The 20,341-nt window shown below is 45.5% G+C and overlaps 1 protein-coding gene across 1 annotated transcript in view; it reads right to left on the bottom strand.

Annotated features, from left to right (window-relative positions):
* Positions 1-538: 538 nt before the first annotated feature.
* LOC112214514 (trithorax group protein osa) overlaps positions 539-20,341 on the bottom strand; it is a 113,874-nt gene continuing 94,071 nt past the window's right edge. The window contains exons 3-6 of the mRNA XM_024373309.2: positions 5,207-5,326; positions 4,949-5,021; positions 4,182-4,414; positions 539-4,052 (exon numbers count right to left, since the gene is read on the bottom strand). Of these exons, the coding sequence (XP_024229077.1) occupies positions 3,006-4,052; positions 4,182-4,414; positions 4,949-5,021; positions 5,207-5,326 (1,473 nt within the window). The 3' untranslated portion in view covers positions 539-3,005. The remainder of the gene's footprint in view (positions 4,053-4,181; positions 4,415-4,948; positions 5,022-5,206; positions 5,327-20,341) is intronic.

Genomic DNA, 20,341 nt, shown 5'->3' with positions numbered 1-20,341 from the left:
CAAAACAAAGGAAATAAAGGTCAGAACGTGACAGGTAGTGTATATTCAAAAATATGCTTTTGAAAAAACAGATCTACCAATAGGTGCCCTTCTTTGCGAACCATTGGAAAACCTCCCTGGTCTTTATGGTTGAATCTGTGCTTGAAATTCACTGCTCGACTGAGGGGCCTTACAGATAATTGTATGTGTGGGGTACAAAGATGGGTAGTCTTTTAAAAATCATGTTAAACACTATTACTGGTCCATGCAACTTATTATGTGATTTGTTAAGCACATTTTTACTCCTGAACTTATTTTGACTTGCCACAACAAAAGGTTTGAACACTTATTGACTCAAGACATTTCAGCTTTTCATTTTTAATGAATTTGTAAACTCTTCAAAAAACACAATTCCACTTTGACATTATGGGGTATAGTATGTAGATCGGTGACACAAAATCTCAATTGAATCCATTTTAAATTCTGGTTGTAACACAATTTTTTGGGGGGATCAAGGAGTATGAATACTTTGTGAAGGCTTTGTATGTGTTCTGTGTGTGGAATCCAGAATGCTCTGCGGGTTCTTTGTGTCGATCTTATTAGAATGACATCTTGAGGCTGCTACTCACTAACATTATGGGACGTGGAATGGGTGTCAATGTGATGCATGTTGGACAAAGGGAGAAGGAGAGGGAGTGGAAGGCTGTTGTTTAGACATGGTAATTTAAACTAGGCAATACTTTGGGCAGGAAAAAGAAGGGAAGCCTAAAAAAAAAAACAAGAGGAAAACCAGAACAAGAGACTGGGCAAGACCCATGTGGAATAAAAACATCAGACAACATTTTTTTCTCTCCCATTTATACAGTTTATTATTTTAAATCAACAAAAAAAAATATCAAGACAAAAAAAAAAATCACAGATAGTCAATTAACCTCTTTTCATGGCTTTTTAAGTCTTTGTCCACCAGCCTGTGTGGTCCAAAAGGTAGGGGAAACTGTAATGGGGGTGCATCCTAATAATTTACAGATGCTTCCTTTCCTAGTCTCCCCTTTATCAGCATTAATCTGAAAGGATAGACATCAGATATGTGAAAGCAGTATGGCGGAAGCCTATTTGCCACCTGTCCGTTTCTTTCAAATCTGTGTGAATGAAGGAAAGGAGACAAGGAGAAGAGGCGACTCTAGACTAATGCATCTTTATAGAGTGTGGTGATTCTATGATAGTGGCTTCCACTTTAAGCTAGGCTGTGTTCTTTACCTTTGTGATATGGTAATACAGATCAAACAGGTTATATTGTTGTTTTGGATTATTTAATGTTGACAATGTCTAAGTCTATGGATATATTGCCTGTGAACAAAGATATTACAGTACAGTAGAAGGACCAAGATGATGAACTTTGACCTCACAGGTATGGGCACTGCCAGAGTGAGAGAGGGTGTGTGTGTGTGTGTGTGTGTGTGTGTAGGTGTGTGTGTGTGTGTGGAACAGTGTCTTGCAATGGTGTGTGTATTTTGAATGTTCAAAATCCACTTTCAAAAGAAGCCGTGGCAATCTGGGTACCAGGACTCGAGTTATGTCAAAAACATAACAAATATGTAATAACATTGTAATACACAGTATTACTGGAAAAAAAACTACACTAATTGTATTGTCTTGTATATTTCAAACAAATTACAATAAGGTTATTCTAGTGTAAAACAGATTTTATTTTGTGAGCTATAATTTCAATGTTTTTTGCAGCATTTATGTGTGTTTGTTTATAATTTTGGGATAATTTATGTACAAAGGGAATCTGTAGACTTAAGCTGCAGAAAAGAAGTATAAATATGTGTACTTCTCTTTTGTGTATGATACAGTTTACCAAAAACATATTTTACAAAATAGTTTACTATGTACAAGCCCCCACACTCCCCCGTTCACGATCAAAATAGTGATGACAATTTACAATGGAAACAATGGCAGACCATCTCTGTAGTTCCTTTGGCCAATCAGTGATAGATATTACCCCAAACTGATCAGGGATTGGCTGTCTTTCCCTGTATATTCATATTCTATTGGCTCAAAGACATTATGTGAGAGCAGGAGCTAATTGGATTGGGTAATCTGGAATCTTTATTTTTCGCTGTGCTTCCAAATCACACCAAAATACTTTGAAACAAAATTCAATTTAGTACAGACCACAACATTGCACTGAAAAACATTGGACCAATTGCATGCTGGAGGACATTGATTTCATCCAATCACAGTGTGTTTTATACACCTATCCCCTTTGTTAGGAGAAATCCCTACAGGGGAGAGGATTTCAAATAACTTCATTAGTCCACTGTCCGAGTAACAGACACAGAAACAGCCAATGAAAATGTTTGGACTCCACTACTCTGCCATCCTCAGCGAACCGACTAAAACCAGATAAATACGCCTGTGACGTGACTTACGCTTTAGAACGTTAACGAGGCGACACTCCATCTTCACTCCTCCTCCACATTTACTGGATAGGTCGAACAGCAGAAGATAAAATGTACTGTCGGTGGAGTTTTTCTTGTCAGGACCAGAATGTGGAGCATCTCGCTCTTTTACTCCTGCTACGCTAGGTTACTACTCTGCTGCTAGCTCTTTGGAGTTAAGCTTCAGCTTCTGTTTCCCAGCATTATGAGGATCCATATGTTCCCTGTGTTCCGTTTAGCCATTCGCTCTTTCCAAAATGGCAACCGATGATATCGGACAGCGGACTTGTGGGGGAGTGGAACCATTTTGGGTATAGTGGGAGTTTGAAGTTTGGGTTGGACGGCTGGGAATTGGTTGGCTTTGTAGTGCATCACTCTGACACAACCAATCACATTCATTAAAAAACGTCCACTCAGGTAAGAAGCTTCTAGAAAGGTACACACCTTGTTATAAACCTTCATAAGCCTGTAATAACCCCTTTCCCTGTCACACCCCAGAACCACATCACTTCTATACAGCTGAGAGGTCAACAAACTGACCCCTAACCCCTGAACTATAATCTCTCACCTTTGACCCCCCTCCTATGAGTTCTGCTCCAGGTACTCGTCTATCATAGTCAGGTTGTTCAGCCAGTCTTCATTGGACCCCACCAGAGTGTCAATAAAGTCTACCTCCCCTCCTCCTCCACCTCCTCCCGGCCTACCCCCCATCCCCCCATTGCTCTGCCCCTGCTGACTGTATTCATATGGGGGTAGCTTGTGTCCGGGGTTCCCCTGTCCTGGTCCATATCCAGGCCCATGGGGGTGTTGATGTTGGTGTGGATGAGAATGCGGGTGTTTTGTGATGGCGGCCCCAGAGGCAGGGTAGCTTGGTGGGGCCATGCCGTGGCCTGGGTGGATCATACCAAGAGGACCGGGCTTCATCCCGGCCAGGGCAGAGAGGGGTCCCCTGGGTCGCATACCGGCCTGGAGCCCCTGGTGGACCATGGAGGGTAGGGGCTGCCCTGCCACGGAGACACCCAGCTTCTGCATCAGTCTGCTAGGTAAGGAAGGCACCCCGACCCCCTGGTTGGAGGGTAACGACGGAGGTCCTTGGTGGGGGGCGAAATTGTTCCCACCGCCACCGCCCCCGGGCATCCCCGACCGCAATGCCTGCTGGGTAAACTGGGCGTTAGGGTTCTGACCGCAACTTCCGTTTGAGGCCCCGCCCCCTCCAGGAAAAACATGCCCACGCGGCTGCTGGTGATTGGCCGACTGGTCCATGTGGGAGTCACCGCAAGGCATGCACTGCTGCAGGGCGTTCACTATCCCCCCCTGTTGCTGCGGAGGCCACATTGCAGTCTGTTGTTGTTGTTGTTGATGAGCTTGCTGGGCGGTGAACATCATTCGTGGGAGTGGCGCCCCTCCACCACCATGATGCAGAGCCTGGCGTAGATGCTGTGGGTGCTGGGGGTGACCAGGTGGTAACCCCGACCCGGGCCCCGATCCCCCTATTGTCATCCCTGTCCTGGACACCTGCTGCTGCATCCCTGGCCTTGGAGGACCAGCCAGACCGCCCATTCCCATCATGCCGTGCGGTAACTGTGGTTGTCTCATTGGCATACCACCGGCACCAACAAACTCACCCACCTGTAGACAACAGCAAGGAAAGTCAGGAGAGTGCAAGGGAAACACACATAAAAAAACACAACAATTACTGGCTTGTTTGAGATAGACAAGTTTCTGCTATGCAGGGCCAATGCGCAAAGTCTATCTTACCTGTGGAGGGTGGTAGAGGGACTGCTTGGAACCTGGAGGCCCACCCATGAAGCCTCCTATTGGGCGGCCCACTTGGGTGAGAGATCCTGGGGGTCCGGGGTGGCCTGGATGGCCAGGGGGAAGGGAGAGGCGGCCGGGCCCAGAAGGGAGGGGACCTCCGTGGGATAGCTGGGGACCGCCCATGGGGTAGCCTCCGCCACCACCACAATCTGGGGGGAGAGGCCGACCACCACCTAGAGAGGGGAGACAGGGTTGGAGAAGAGAGTAAGGCTGAGAACATCCATACTTCTGATTTCATTTCATGTTGAGTTGGAACGCTGCCTGTGTTCTGGTGGTATTGAAAGCCAAGATTGTTACTGGAATCCATACATTTTCCCTGACACCTAAAAGTACTGTCCTGAATGCTTAGCAGGACCGGAAAATGATCCAATTCACACACTTATCAATAGAACATCCCTGGTCATCCCTACTGCCTCTGATCTGGCGGACTCACTAAAACACACACACTTAGTTTGGAGAAGATAGCCCCTTTTGCTTAACAGAAGGAATTTGAAATTATTTATACTTTTATTTTTGACACATAGGTAGTATATTACATTTACTTAATGATACTCAAGCATACTTTAAAACCAAATACTTTTTGACTTTTACTCAAGTAGTATTTTACTGGGTGACTTTCATTTTTACTTGAGTCATTTTCTATTCAGGTATCTTTACTTTTACTCAATGACAACAAGAGTAATTTTTTCACCACTGTTTGACCGTACCTGTAAACGGTGGCCCCTGCTGACACTCAGCCATCTGTGGTCCGTTCATCTGCTCCATCTGCCTCTTCTGCTCCTGGAGAACACAAACGGCACAGTCTATGGCTTGCCTAGGCTACTTACACAGAGACCCTGGCCACAATGTGCAATGGATCACTGCGAAGTGAACATTCTTCAAAAACCCAATCTCTCTCTCTCTCTCTCTCTCTCTCTTCCTGTTTGTCTCTGTCTCTCTCCCCTCATCCCTCCCTCAGTCACTACCTGTTGAAGGTGTTTCCTCATGAGCTGGCTCTTCAGCAGCAGGTTGTAGTTGGTGGTGGTCTGGGCTGGACGGGGGACTGAGGGGTCCTGGAGACGAGAGACCATGCCTGGGGTCTGCTCCTGGAGAGAGAGAGAGAGAGAGAGAGAGAGAGAGAGGGAGGGAGGGAAAATGGTCAGAAAAATGTTTTCCGTCATCGATCTGCAAGACTATCAGGACAGAAACGCACACAAGATTTGATTCTGGGTTCTGAGATAAATGGCACAGCCAAACTAGTCGTTTCCCTGCCAAAGCTATTTGTTTGTGTTGGCCATTTATACAGTCCCCAATCAGTCGTTCCCCCGTCCCTCCCTCCAACCCTCCTTCTCTCACTCCCTCCAACCCCCCCATCCCTTTCTCCCCCGGTTATCACAAAGCCAGCACATTCCAAAGATGCATAGCCTTTCGCTGCCGCCACCACGCGCACACACACACACACACACACACACACACACACTAAGCTCTTCCCGTCACCATGCATCTCACTTGGGGTTGATGGAAGGCTTAAATGGAAAAGGAGAGAAGGACAGAGAGATAGACACACTTCTCCTTCCCTCCACTCCTCTCTTCTCTTCACTGAAATACTGTCGAGCCATTACGCTCTCTCCTTCCTTTCGCTTTCCCTATGGCTCCCTCTCGTTCCTCCTCTTTCTGTGTATTCTCAGCTTTTCTCGGGCTCCTCATCTGTGTAAAGCATATACATTGTTGACAGCTTTTACCTCAAGCGATAAAGGCTAGCGCCAGGCTGTCAACAAACAGAGCTACCGGACCCATCTTGTAACAGCTTTGGCCATGGACATTGAAGACATTGATTGTGTTGGTAGGCAGGTCAGGTGTGTGTGTGTGTGTGTGTGTGTGTGTGTGTGTGTGTGTGGCTAGAAGTTGTTAAAGGCCATGTCAGACCTACACGTCTCTTTTATTGTCTCCTCCTCACCCTAACAGACAGTCAATAAATGACTATCACCGCAGGTTCACCTCCTCACTAACATGGAAATCAGCTCCAAAACAGTATGCGTAATGAATACATATAAACGATAGACGCATACACCGAGAGCTGTGTGTGTGTGTGAGAGAGAGAGCGCTTGTGTGTGTGTGTGTGAGAGAGAGCGCTTGTGTGTGTGTGTGTGTGTGTGTCTGACACTACAGAGATGTGATACATGCTGCTTTTACAACAGTGATTACACATGCAGCTGGAAGCAATTGCATATAGAATTTCTCTCTTTGTGTGTGTGTGTGTGTGTGTGTGTGTGTGTGTGTGTATGCGAGTACACATGTGTACTTGTGTATCAGCAGTAGTCCAATCTACAATGTGTGTATGTGTGTGTAAAATTAACCAGCAGTAATCCTGTCTACCATGGTGTAGTGTGTGTGTGTGTGTGCACACCCGTGTGTGTGTGTCTACCCCTAGAGGGAGTATCAGGCCTCTCTTGCAGTGGAAATGAATGACATGTCAGCAGCAGTGCTGGTAATAGCTATTGATCCAACCTACATAACCTCTCAGAGAGAGAGAAGAGAGAGATGGGGCTAGATAGAGAGAAGAGAGATATGGGGAGAGAGAGAGAAGAGAGAGATGGGGAGAGAGAAGAGAGAGACAGATTGAGAGAGAGAGAGAGAGAGAGAGAGAGCTAGATTGAGAGAGAGAGAGAGCTAGATATAGAGAGAGAGAGGGATAGAGAGAGAGAGAGAAAGGGCTAGATTGAGAGAGAGAGAGAGAGAGAGAGAGAGAGGGCTAGATAGAGAGAGAGAGAGGGCTAGATAGAGAGAGAGAGAGAGAGAAAGGGCTAGAGAGAGAGAGAGAGAGAGAGAGGGCTAGATAGAGAGAGAGAGAGCTAGATAGAGAGAGAGAGAGCTAGATAGAGAGAGAGAGAGCTAGATAGAGAGAGAGAGCTAGATAGAGAGAGAGAGAGAGAGAAAGAGAGAGAGAGCTAGAGAAAGGGCTAGAGAGAGAGAGAGAAAGGGCTAGATCGAGAGAGAGAGAGAGAGAGGGCTAGATAGAGAGAGAGAAAGGGAGAGAGGGCTAGATAGAGAAAGGGCTAGATCGAGAGAGAGAGAGAGAAAGGGCTAGAGAGAGAGAGAGAGAGAGAGAGAGAGAGAGAGAGAGGGCTAGATAGAGAGAGAGAGGGGGGGGTGAAGGGGAGTGAGAAAGAGAAAGTGGGTAGAGAGCGAATAGGGGTGTAGAGAGCTGGAGACAGAGAGAGTGAGTGGAGAATAAGAGAAAGATGGATGCAGGTTAGGGGTAGAGAGGGAAGGGGTAGAGAGGTAAGTGGTAGAGAGGTAAGTGGTAGAGAGGTAAGGGGTAGAGAGGAAGGGGTAGAGAGGTAAGTGGTAGAGAGGTAAGGGGTAGAGAGGGAAGGGGTAGAGAGGTAAGTGGTAGAGAGGTAAGGGGTAGAGAGGTAAGGGGTAGAGAGGTAAGGGGTAGAGAGGAGAGAGAGAGAGAGAGAGAGAGAGAGGATATCTGCTGGATATCTGTAATAATGAAATAGTATTGTCACTTGGGGTAATATACACTGATGTGTGAACATACGGAGGCGGGCCAATGCTGGAAAGAAATCAATCAATCATGTTTTGTTCAATATCACCCTAAAACTAGCCAGCCAGTTGAACCTCTATGGGAGGCTCATACACTTCCAACGACAACCAGTAGATGGCAGAGCAACACTCTCTCCTCATCAGTTAGTAACCCTCTGATCCATCCAGGAGTGGAATGCAATGCACCATGGGTCGCCGGCGGCAACAGAATCTGTTATCTGGGGTAGCTAGGCTGCTGCTGGTTCAAATGAGAGCATTTCAATGTTGCTTTTAGAGTCTCTCTCTCTCTCTCTCTCTCTCTCTCTCTCTCTCTCTCCCATCTCTCTCTCTCTCTCTCTCTCTCGTCACCTGCCCTCCCTTTCCGCAGACATTTGGCCAAACCAAACAAAGCTTCACCCTCTCCCTATTCAAACCCATTGTGTGTGCGCGTACGTGCGACACTTTCTCTAAAGGCAGTACACAAGGGACAACAGAACCGAGGATGGTCACGCCCAAGCATTTGCCAGAAGCCTATCTAGCTTGTGTTCAACACCGATAGGCGTAGAGGCTATTGTAATATTATCATTACAGGTTATTACCAACGCCCCTGGGCCTCAATTCGACAGTGTCATAGAATTCTTCTGTGTACTTCTGGCTGGATACAAATGAATATATTTTTTAAATGGTGCACGTCGTATAGTCAAATACTGTATGGAAAATCCTATTCAGCACTTCAGAAAGAACAGTTTTGAAATGTGTACAGTGTATTTTTTGCTATTGGATTACATGGCCTATCAATATCTGATGTATTGGTGACTGAACAAAATGTCCTCATGGTATTTCACGGGAAAACGTGTCAAACCCCAATAAATCAAAGGTTCTGAACATAAGACGGGGAGAACGACAAGTGTTTTCTGTTTAGAGTTGTGTACATAGAGTTCTGAAAATATACCACTTACATCAGAAAAATGTTCCAAAGTGATTAGATTTTTCTTTTTACTGGGCTACTGTACTGTAGCCTACTAGTATTGCAGAGTGTTGTGTGAGTGACATTGAGCCAACATAAACTCTCTCTCTCTCTCTCTCTCTCCCTCTCCAGACAACATGCCTTGCTACCTTCTCACCACAGGCAGGAGAAACACTGGATAACCCACACACACCTTTCTCTCTCTCCTCTTTTCTCTCTCTCTCACTCCGCTGTCTGCAAGGGAATGTGTGTGTGTGTGTGTGTGACGAGCGTCTAGCTCTATACCGTGACAGGCAGTGTTTTAATCCACTTGGCATTCAAATGTGTGTTGAACAGATTAGGATAACATGTACTGTATTATTACAGTGTGGGGCATATCACGCACACGCACACACACACACACACACACATACATTATGTCTGGGTATAGATGCTGCTGTATGTGTGTGTACGAGCATGGTGTGTGTGGGCTCTAAACAGGAGCAAACAGAGAGATTATGTTGAATATTTATGTTCTTATTGTTTATTCAGCACCCAGTTTATACTGTCTGTCTCCACTACTCATGTCGTTTTTCACCACAGTACAGAACTCTATAACTAGTACACCAGTACACAACCAGTACACAACTCTATAACCGAACAACAAGTATTTCTGCTTTCTGCAGGTTTTCCCCTTTCTCATTCTGATGTCACTCATTTTAAAATCAAAGTACAGTAGGCCTAGTCTCTGTATGGAACAGGAATGTATACACACCAACGCACCTCCAACTGAGGCAGAGGCTAGAAGAGGACGAGACGTGTGTGTGTGTGTGGCTGAGTGTATGTGTGTTCATGAGAAGCGTTTGAAATCTGAATCTATTGTGTATAGGATCTGTGTAATTGGTTTTTGTTGTTGTTACAGTCTTGTCCCATTGCTGCAACTCCCGTACAGACTAGAGAGAGGCGAAGGTCGAGAGCCGATCGTCCTCCGATTTTTTAAATGTATTTAAATTGAACCTTTATTTTTAACGAGGCAAACACGACCCCTGCAAGCCGCACTGCTTCTTGACACAATGCCCGCTTAACCTGGAAGCCAGCCGCACCGATGTGCGCGCGCACATGCCCACGCACACACACACACACACACACACACACACACACACACACACGTGTAGTTATCCATATTAGATAAAACGATACTAAATATATTTACATCACCAAATACCTGATTAAAACACTGTTTTGCAATGGTCTACAGTAGTCTGAACAGCACCCTCTAGGGTAGCACCATGGTGTAGCAGGAGGACAGCTATTTTCCACCCTCATCCAGCTACATTGACTTCAATACAAAACCTAGGAGGCTCGTGCTCCCCACCCATTCCATAGACCTACAGCACATGGTAATTATGACAACTTCCCGAAGGACGTCCTCCAACCAATCAAAGCTTTTGCTGTATTGACTGACATGTTGTTCAACCAATCAAAGGCCCAGAGAATGAACCTAGTACTACCATGTGTGATTTAGAAGCTTGGTGAGTTTGGTGACATATTTGGATACATTGAGATAGTGAATAGTGATATTTGAGCATTTTTAGGTTATTATTCCATTCAAACTAGTTTCTTTAAACTACAGTAGACGGAGGAGGTAGACTATATTTACTTCAATTTGCCCTGCTAACGTCAGTAGCAGGTAGCTACTTGCTAGCTAGCCAGCTACCAGAGAGCAGTTTTCTCCACCACGATGGCAACAATAATTTAAGCTTTAAGCCGATATAAGACACTTATCTGTACATAAATGTTTAAAATCTATAATATTTATGGTTATTAATTTGAATTGTGCGCCCTCCAGTGTCCCCGGAAGTTGTCCCGCAAGCGGGACGCTTAGCCTTAATTCCGTGAATCGCAGATTTTAGAGTATCAACAAATGTCGGTACATAGAAGTGTCTTATATCGGCTGAAAGCTTAAATTCTTGTTAATATAACTGCACTGTCCAATTTTCAGTAACTATTACTGCGGAAAAATGCCATGCTATTGTTTGAGGTGAGCTCCTAACAACAAAACACTTTTTTCACCGCGATAGGTTTGATAAATTCAGTTCTGAAGGTGAAATGTGTACTGACATTCTGAAATCTTGCTCTGATTTATCATCCAAAGGGTCCCAGAGATAACATGAAGTGTCGTTTTGTTGGATAAAATCCTTTTTCATATCCTAAAAAGGTCCATATAGCATGCACAATCGATTCTGTATTTCTCCACTAAACTGTAAATCTCACTCTAAACGTTGTTTGAACAAGTCAAATCACGTTCGTATCTATTCCACAGAGATCCTAGAAGGTAACAATACTTCACTATTTCATTAGGGGTGTTGTATATCCTATAGGACACTATATTTGGTCAGAGAGTGACGCCTTCATGGCACGCCGATGACGCGGGCGGCCATCTCTTGAACAAATGTATCCTTGTCAAATAAGCACTAATCGGGGTCAAACAAAGCTAGCTAGATAGCCAAGGAGCTGGGCTTTACGGGAGTATCCAGAAGCCATATATCTTGTACGACAGCATGCCTTTTCATTTTAGACAAAAATTATCAATCAATCACATACACAAACACACAATGACATTATTACACATGAATGTGATTTTAATCCTTATTTGGACTAAATTATTCTTAGCTCTTTTGTCTAACTGTGTTGTGTTATTGTTTTTCGTCTTCCCAGTTAAATCCTGTCCTGCCCTCAGTGGAACAGTTGAGCTCTTCCCAAACACCATCCATCCATGATGAGCCTGTCCTGCACTGAAGCCTCTGAACACCTCATCCCCTGCCCTGTACTGAAGCCTCTGAACACCTCAACCCCTGTCCTGCACTGAAGTCAAGCCTCTGAACACCTCAAATCATGCCTCATCCCCCCATTCAATCATGGCTGTGATCCCTCACCAGCACTGTGTAAGTAGCCCTCTCGTTCCCATTCACCATATTATTATACTATAGGTGTATTTATGAAATGTTGTAGGTTAAAATCATCTTTCTTTGACGATTTTTGAAACACGCTTTGTTGTCTCCGTGCCTATGCGGGTCTCCAATCCGCCTCAGTTTTTCAAGTCACCAGCCTCCTCTGACACACACACACACACACACACACACACACAGACACACACACACACACACGTGTCTAGCCTTGGACAGCATGTCCACAAACAGGAAGGTCTTCTATAGTAAACCAGGCAGGAAGTGAAATTACCATGGGAAAAATTCAACTAGTGATGGGAGGGAGTGCGTGTGTGTGTATGTATGTGTGTGTGTATGTATGTGTGTGTGTATGTGTGTGTGTGTGTGTGTGTCTGCACCGTGACTGTGGGGGATAGACAGAGAGAGTGTGTGTGTCTCAAATGGCACATTTGGGCCCTGACCAAAGTAGTGCACTAACTCAGGCACAGGGTGCCATTTGGGAGGCGGCCAGACAGTGAATCAGGGAACTAGCTTTGTCATGCAACTCTGCCTGACCTTGCTAGGAGCACATAACAACTAGATCTGGGGCACAGAAGGCACAAACAAACACACACACACACACACTGGGGTAGACTGCTAATGCTCAACGTGCTATACACACACACACTCTGGGTAGAGACACTGACACACACATACGTACACTGCATGGTGTTTTAGGGAGCTGAAATCGACCCAGCTGTCAGAAGGGAACTGAAGCAGACAGAAAGAGTTTGATGGCTGCTAACGCTGTTGAGACTTTTATCTTCACAGTAACACTCTACAGGCTACACCAACACCCTTTAGTTAAGTCTACACTACACTACTGCACTTTAGTTAAGTCTACACTACACTACTGCACTTTAGTTAAGTCTACACTACATTCTGCACTTGGAAATAATTCGATTTTAGGGGCTGGTTTCCTGGACACAGGTTAAGACTAGTCCTGGATGAAAAAGTATGCAAGTACACAATACATACCACTGCACTAGAAAGTACACACTATTACACTAGGAACAACCCAGGGAGAGTTTAAGTGTTTGTTTATTTGAATCACCATTAGCTTTTGAAGAGGCAGCAGCTACTCTTCATGGGGTCCACAAAAAACATGACAAGTAACAAAACACTGACACACTGACAGACAAGGACAGTCACACACATTTAAAAGACTACGATATACAGTACCAGTCAAAAGTTTGGACACACCTACTCATTCAAGGGTTTCTACATTGTAGAATAATAGTGAAGACATCAAAACTATGAAATAACACATATGGAATCATGTTGTAACCATAAAACTGTTAAACAAATCAAAATATATTTTAGATTGTAAATTCTTCAAAGTAGCCACCCTTTGCCTTGATGACAGCTTTGCACACTCTTGACATTCTCTCAACCAGCTTCACCTGGAATGCTTTCCCAACAGGCTTGAAGGAGTTCCCACATATGCTGAGCACTTGTTGACTGCTTTTCCTTCACTCTGCGGTCCAACACATCCCAAACCATCTCAATTGGGTTGAGGTCAGGTGATTGTGGAGGCCAGGTCATCTGATGCAGCACTCCATCACTCTCCTTATTGGTCAAATAACCCTTACACAGCCTGGAGGTGTGTTGGATCATTGTCCTGTTGAAAAACAAATGATAGTCCCAGTAAGCGCAAACCAGATGGGATGGCGTATCACTGCAGAATGCTGTGGTAGCCATGCTGGTTAAGTGTGCCTCGAATTCTAAATAAATCACTGATAGTGTCGCCAGCAAAGCACCATCACACCTCCTCCTCCATGCTTCACGGTGGGAAGCACACAATGTGGAGATCATCCGTTCAACTACTCTGCGTCTCACAAAGACACGGCGGTTGGAACCAAAAATCTCAAATTTGGACTCATCAGACCCCAGGACAGATTTCCACCGGTCTGATGTCCAATGCTTGTGTTTCTTGGCCCAAGCAAGTCTCTTCTTATTATTGTTGTCCCTTAGTAGTGTTTTCTTTGCAACAATTTGACCATGAAGGCCTGATTCACGCAGTTTCCTCTGAACAATTGATGTTGAGATGTTTCTGTTACTTGAACTCTGTGAAGCATTTATTTGGGCTGCAATTTCTGAGGCTGGTAACTCTAATGAATTTATCCTCTGCAGCAAAGGTAACTTTGGGTCTTCCATTCCTGTGGCGGTCCTCATGAGAGCCAGTTTCATCATAGCGCTTGATGCTTTTTGCGACTGCACTTGAAGAAACTATCAAAGTTCTTGCAGTTTTCAGGACTGACTGACCTTCATGTCCTACCATGTTGTTGTCATGTCGTGTTGCTACCATGCTGTGTTGTCTATGTTGTTGTCTTAGGATCTTCGTTTATGTAGTGTTGTGTTGTCTCTCTTGTCGCGATGTATGTTTTGTCCTATATTTATATGTAATTTTTTTTAAATGTTTAATTTTTAATCCCAGCTCCCGTCCCCGCAGGAGGTCTTTTTGCCTTTTGGTAGACCGTCATTGTAAATAAGAATCTGTTCTAAACTGACTTGCCTAGTTAAATAAAGGTGAAATAAATAAATAAAATATTTGAGTTAGTTCTAGCCATAATATGGTCTTGGTCTTTTACCAAAGAGGGCTATCTTCTGTATACCACCCATACTTTGTCACAAAACAACTGATTGGCTCAAATGAATTAAGAAGGACAAATTAACTTTTAATGAGGCACACCTGTTAATTGAAATGCATTCCAGGTGACTACCTCATGAAGCTGGTTGAGAGAATGCCAAGAGTGTACAAAGTTGTCATCAAGGCAAAGGGTGGCTACTTTGAAGGATCTCAAATATAAAATATATTCTTATTTATTTAACACTTTTTTGGTTACTACATGATTCCATATGTGTTATTTTATAGTTATGTCTTCACTATTATTATACAATGAAGAAAATTGTACAAATAAAGAAAAACCCTGGAATGAGCAGGTGTGTCCAAATGTTTGACTGATACAAAAACATAATACAAACAATACAACAACAAAAAGTATGTATGTGATAGTGTGTCCTAGCCCTCTCCTTACCCCCTCTCTCAACCAGTCCAATATTATCCTAGCCCTCTCCTTACCCCCTCTCTCAACCAGTCCAATATTATCCTAGCCCTCTCCTTACCCCCTCTCTCAACCAGTCCAATATTATCCTAGCCCTCTCCTTACCCCCTCTCTCAACCAGTCCAATATTATCCTAGCCCTCTCCTTACCCCCTCTCTCAACCAGTCCAATATTATCCTAGCCCTCTCCTTACCCCCCTCTCAACCAGTCCAATATTACCAGCCCTCTCCACCCCCTCTCTCAACCAGTCCAATATTATCCTAGCCCTCTCCTTACCCCCCTCTCAACCAGTCCAATATTATCCTAGCCCCCCTTACCCCCTCTCTCAACCAGTCCAATATTATCCTAGCCCTCTCCTTACCCCCTCTCTCAACCAGTCCAATATTATCCTAGCCCTCTCCTTACCCCCTCTCTCAACCAGTCCAATATTATCCTAGCCCTCTCCTTACCCCTCTCTCAACCAGTCCAATATTATCCTAGCCCTCTCCTTACCCCCTCTCTCAACCAGTCCAATATTATCCTAGCCCTCTCCTTACCCCCTCTCTCAACCAGTCCAATATTATCCTAGCCCTCTCCTTACCCCCTCTCTCAACCAGTCCAATATTATCCTAGCCCTCTCTTTACCCCCTCTCTCAACCAGTCCAATATTATCATAGTCCTCTCCTTACCCCTCTCTCAACAAGTCCAATATTATCCTAGCCCTCTCCTTACCCCCTCTCTCAACCAGTCCAATATTATCCTAGCCCTCTCCTTACCCCCTTTCTCAACCAGTCCAATATTATCCTAGCCCTCTCCCGACCCCTCTCTCAACCAGTCCAATATTATCCTAGCCCTCTCCCGACCCCCTCTCTCAACCAGTCCAATATTATCCTATCCCTCTCCTTACCCCCTCTCTCAACCAGTCCAATATTATCCTAGCCCTCTCCTTACCCCCTCTCTCAACCAGTCCAATATTATCCTATCCCTCTCCTTACCCCCTCTCTCAACCAGTCCAATATTATCCTAGCCCTCTCCTTACCCCCTCTCTCAACCAGTCCAATATTATCATAGTCCTCTCCTTACCCCCTCTCTCAACAAGTCCAATATTATCCTAGCCCTCTCCTTACCCCCTCTCTCAACCAGTCCAATATTATCCTAGCCCTCTCCTTACCCCTTTCTCAACCAGTCCAATATTATCCTAGCCCTCTCCCGACCCCTCTCTCAACCAGTCCAATATTATCCTAGCCCTCTCCCGACCCCCTCTCTCAACCAGTCCAATATTATCCTATCCCTCTCCTTACCCCCTCTCTCAACCAGTCCAATATTATCCTAGCCCTCTCCTTACCCCCTCTCTCAACCAGTCCAATATTATCCTAGCCCTCTCCTTACCCCTCTCTCAACCAGTCCAATATTATCCTAGCCCTCTCCTTACCCCCTCTCTCAACCAGTCCAATATTATCCTAGCCCTCTCCTTACCCCTCTCTCAACCAGTCCAATATTATCCTAGCCCTCTCCTTACCCCCTCTCTCAACCAGTCCAATATTATCATAGTCCTCTCCTTACCCCCTCTCTCAACAAGTCCAATATTATCCTAGCCCTCTCCTTACCCCCTCTCTCAACCAGTCCAATATTATCCTAGCCCTCTCCTTACCCCCTCTCTCAACCAGTCCAATATTATCCTAGCCCTCTCCTTACCCCCTCTCTCAACCAGTCCAATATTATCCTAGCCCTCTCCTTACCCCCTCTCTCAACCAGTCCAATATTATCCTAGCCCTCTCCTTACCCCCTTTCTCAACCAGTCCAATATTATCCTAGCCCTCTCCTTACCCCTCTCTCAACCAGTCCAATATTATCCTATCCCTCTCCTTACCCCCTCTCTCAACCAGTCCAATATTATCCTAGCCCTCTCCTTACCCCCTCTCTCAACCAGTCCAATATTATCCTATCCCTCTCCTTACCCCCTCTCTCAACCAGTCCAATATTATCCTAGCCCTCTCCTTACCCCCTCTCTCAACCAGTCCAATATTATCCTAGCCCTCTCCTTACCCCCCTCTCTCAACCAGGCCAATATTATCCTAGCCCTCTCCTTACCCCCTCTCTCAACCAGTCCAATATTATCCTAGCCCTCTCCTTACCCCCTCTCTCAACAAGTCCAATATTATCCTAGCCCTCTCCTTACCCCTCTCTCAACCAGGCCAATATTATCATAGTCCTCTCCTTACCCCCTCTCTCAACAAGTCCAATATTATCCTAGCCCTCTCCTTACCCCCTCTCTCAACCAGTCCAATATTATCCTAGCCCTCTCCTTACCCCCTCTCTCAACCAGTCCAATACTGCTGTTTGCTTGAGTAATTGGAGATGGAAGGGAGTTCTATGCGATCATGGTCATGCACAAAACTGTGTGTTGCCGTGAATTCGTTTTGGACTTGGGGACTGTGAAGAGACCCTTGGTGGCCTGTCTTGTGGGGTATGTACGCGTGTCTGAGCTGAATGTTATTTCATTATGCAGACAATCTGGAGTACTATTCCTCATTAAAAACTTGGAGAAGAAGTAAATACTGCATTTCGTCAACCCTCAACAAAGGAAGGAGTGGCATGTTGGTGATGTTGGTTGTGTATGTGCAGTTAAGGGCAAGGCGTGCTGCTCTGTTTTGAGCCAGCTGCAGACGTTCTCGGTCTTTCTTTGCCGCACTTGACCATATTACCCGACAGTGATCAAGATGGGACAAGACCAGACCCTGGACAACTAGTACAGTTGATCTTTGTGTCAAAAAAAGTGCAGAACATCTTTTTTTGAATAACATACACACCCCTCCACATTTGTCAATATGACTTACCCGTGATAATTGACCGTCCAATGTTATACTGTATATTAATATGAGCTATTTTTAGCACTTTCCTTGGTAGCTTATCGGAGATAGACATAATATGGAGACAAAACAAATGTGTGTGTCTGATGTGGGTACTGGCCCTGAGGCTTGGCTCTCTCATTCCTCCCAGGCTTTTGGGAGAGAGGGTGTACAGTGAGCCTGTCGTAGTGAATGTAAGCAGTGTTCCCACGCTCTCTGGCAGCTTTCATAGCTGGGATACGTTCTTTTCCGCCTTGGGCGCACAGCTTCAGAGAAGTCCTCGCGGAGGAAAATGTTGGTTCCTCTCAAGTTCTTGGCTCTCTCCGGAACATCCATCTTGTCCTTAAACCTCAGGGGCTTGACCACTATCGGCCTGGGTTGTCACCAAGTCTGGCTACATGTTTCTCGTGGCACAGCTAGCACTGCGATGCAGTGAATTAGACCACTGAGCCACCCGGGAGGCCCGTACCGGATGTTAACACTTCCAGATGTTCAAGTGTACAGTAGTGTGCACAATACAGGTATATGGAATATAGTATTTTCATCTTGTGTTGGAGGCTAAGGAAGTGTATACTTTGCAATTTAGTAGTAGAGGCAGATGTGACATGGCTGTAAATGTGTGTATCTTTAAATCAGATAATGAAATTACAGTGAATCAATCAATGGTTCCTCGTAGCTAATGCTAACGGTAGCGCCAGCGCTACAGGGAGCTGCCTGCCTGATGTTTGTTCAGCAAAGGGGCTTGATGTGGAGCAGTGGGATGTAACATGGTATGGTGAGTGTGTGTCTTTGTGTGTGTGAGACACGCAGGACTGGGGAATATAGTGTGTGTGCGAGCACGCGTGCGCGTGTGTGGTGTTTTTCATCAGCAGTCTGTCCCAGAGTGTGTGTGTCTGTGTGTACTTGCCTGCTTTGTGTGTGTGTATGGTTGTGCCTGATTGGAGCATGTGTGTGTGTGTGTGTGTGTGTGTGAGGGGGATGTTAATGAATGTGACGCCTGACCTACTTCCACACAGCAGACATGACAGGAACTACCACCTCCCGATCTCTCTCTCTCTCTCTTTTTCTTTCCAGTTATTTTCCCTCTCCCTCTCTCTGTATATGTCTCTGTGTGTATATGTCTGTATATGTGTGTGTGTGTTTGCCTTCCTGCTTGTGTGAGAGGTTGGGTAGATTGGCAGAATGGTTAACTGTTACTGGGTAGACTGGCACAGTGTGTGTGTATATGCTGGCACAGAGTGTGTGTGACTGGGAGACACAGAGGAACTGGCAGGATCGTTACGACCGTGGCATACTGTACCAGCAGTTACAGACTAGCATAAGGTAACATGGGTAAACACAGACATGCCCATGCCCACACACACATACATACACACACACACAAACACACACACACACACCAATGAGTTGGCCAGACGCCCTGGCACTGGACTGGCATAAGGGCTGGCAGGGAGAGAGAGAGAAGCGAGAGAGAAGGGAGAAAGAGAGAGATGGGGAGCAGGAGAAAAGGAGGGGGGAAAGCCAGTCAGGCTTGGTTGGAGAAAGGGAACGGGGGAACTTCAAATTAGACAGATTTGGGTAACTCTCCCTCTCCTCTTCTTTGAAAACGAGGGAGAGAAAAAAAAGAGAGAGGGAAAGGAATAGGCCTCCCTCTCTTCTCTCCTTCTTCTCCTCTCTCTCCAGCTCCGGTGCTTTGAAGCAGTAAACTATCCTGGGACTGTTTGAAACACCGCCGCTCTCTACACACACACACACACACACACACACACACACACACACACACACACACACACACACACACATTCCCCCACTGTTCCTGGCAGTCTCTACTCCTCTCCCCTCCTACTTCCTTTCGTTCTGTGTTTGCTACCAAATGCAGACGAATAAACACACTCACTGAGAAATATATATGCAGGACATACTCTTTAAACACACAGAGACACTCTGTTCCACCTCTCTCTCTAATCTATCTCTTTCCAATGACTCTCCCTCATTCTTTCCCTTTCTGCCCCTGTCTCTTTCTCCCTGAATACAAATGACACACACACACACACACACACACACACACACACACACACACACACACACACACACACACACACACAGGGGCAAGGGTTAATGTGTTTGAAGTAGCCCCCCCCGAAAGATAGACATCTCCTACCATCTGTGATCCCCCCTCCCCCACCCCTTCCATCCCTCTCTCTCCTTCCTCAGGGCAAGGTCTGCTCTGACAAAGACAGCAAGTCCTGAACTAACACACACACACACACAAACACTTTATATTTTAGTCAACTAGCAGATGCTGTTATCCAGAGCGACTTACAGGAGTGCCTTGCTCAAGGGCACAACGGCAGAATTTTTCACCCATTCAGCTCGGTGATTCAAACCAGAGACCTTTCGGTTTCTTGCCGAAACGCTCTTAATTAAACATTAAGCAAACATTAACGCACACGTGTATGTCTATACCGTAAGCATAGTCTGCGTACACTGTGCACCCCCACCCCACACACACACAATTTATGCAAAGCAAGGCATGGAGATGGAGAGTACGTGGAGTTGTTTGGTCTTTTCTACCTGACTGAAAGAAATAGAGGCAGAAAAATACAAACAACTACACACAGTTATTTTGGGCGGAAGGTAGCCAAGTGGTTAAAGCGTTGGGCCGAGAACCGAAAGGTTGCTGGTTTGAATACCTGAGCCGACAAGGTGAAAATCTGTTGAGCAAGGAACTTAGCCCTGATGTGCTCCAGGGGCGCTGTACTAC

Source organism: Oncorhynchus tshawytscha, linkage group LG15, assembly GCF_018296145.1.
Source record: "Oncorhynchus tshawytscha isolate Ot180627B linkage group LG15, Otsh_v2.0, whole genome shotgun sequence".
Lineage (NCBI taxonomy): Eukaryota > Metazoa > Chordata > Actinopteri > Salmoniformes > Salmonidae > Oncorhynchus > Oncorhynchus tshawytscha.
The sequence above is the reverse complement of the archived record's forward strand: the minus strand, read 5'-3'. Positions and strand labels throughout refer to the sequence as shown.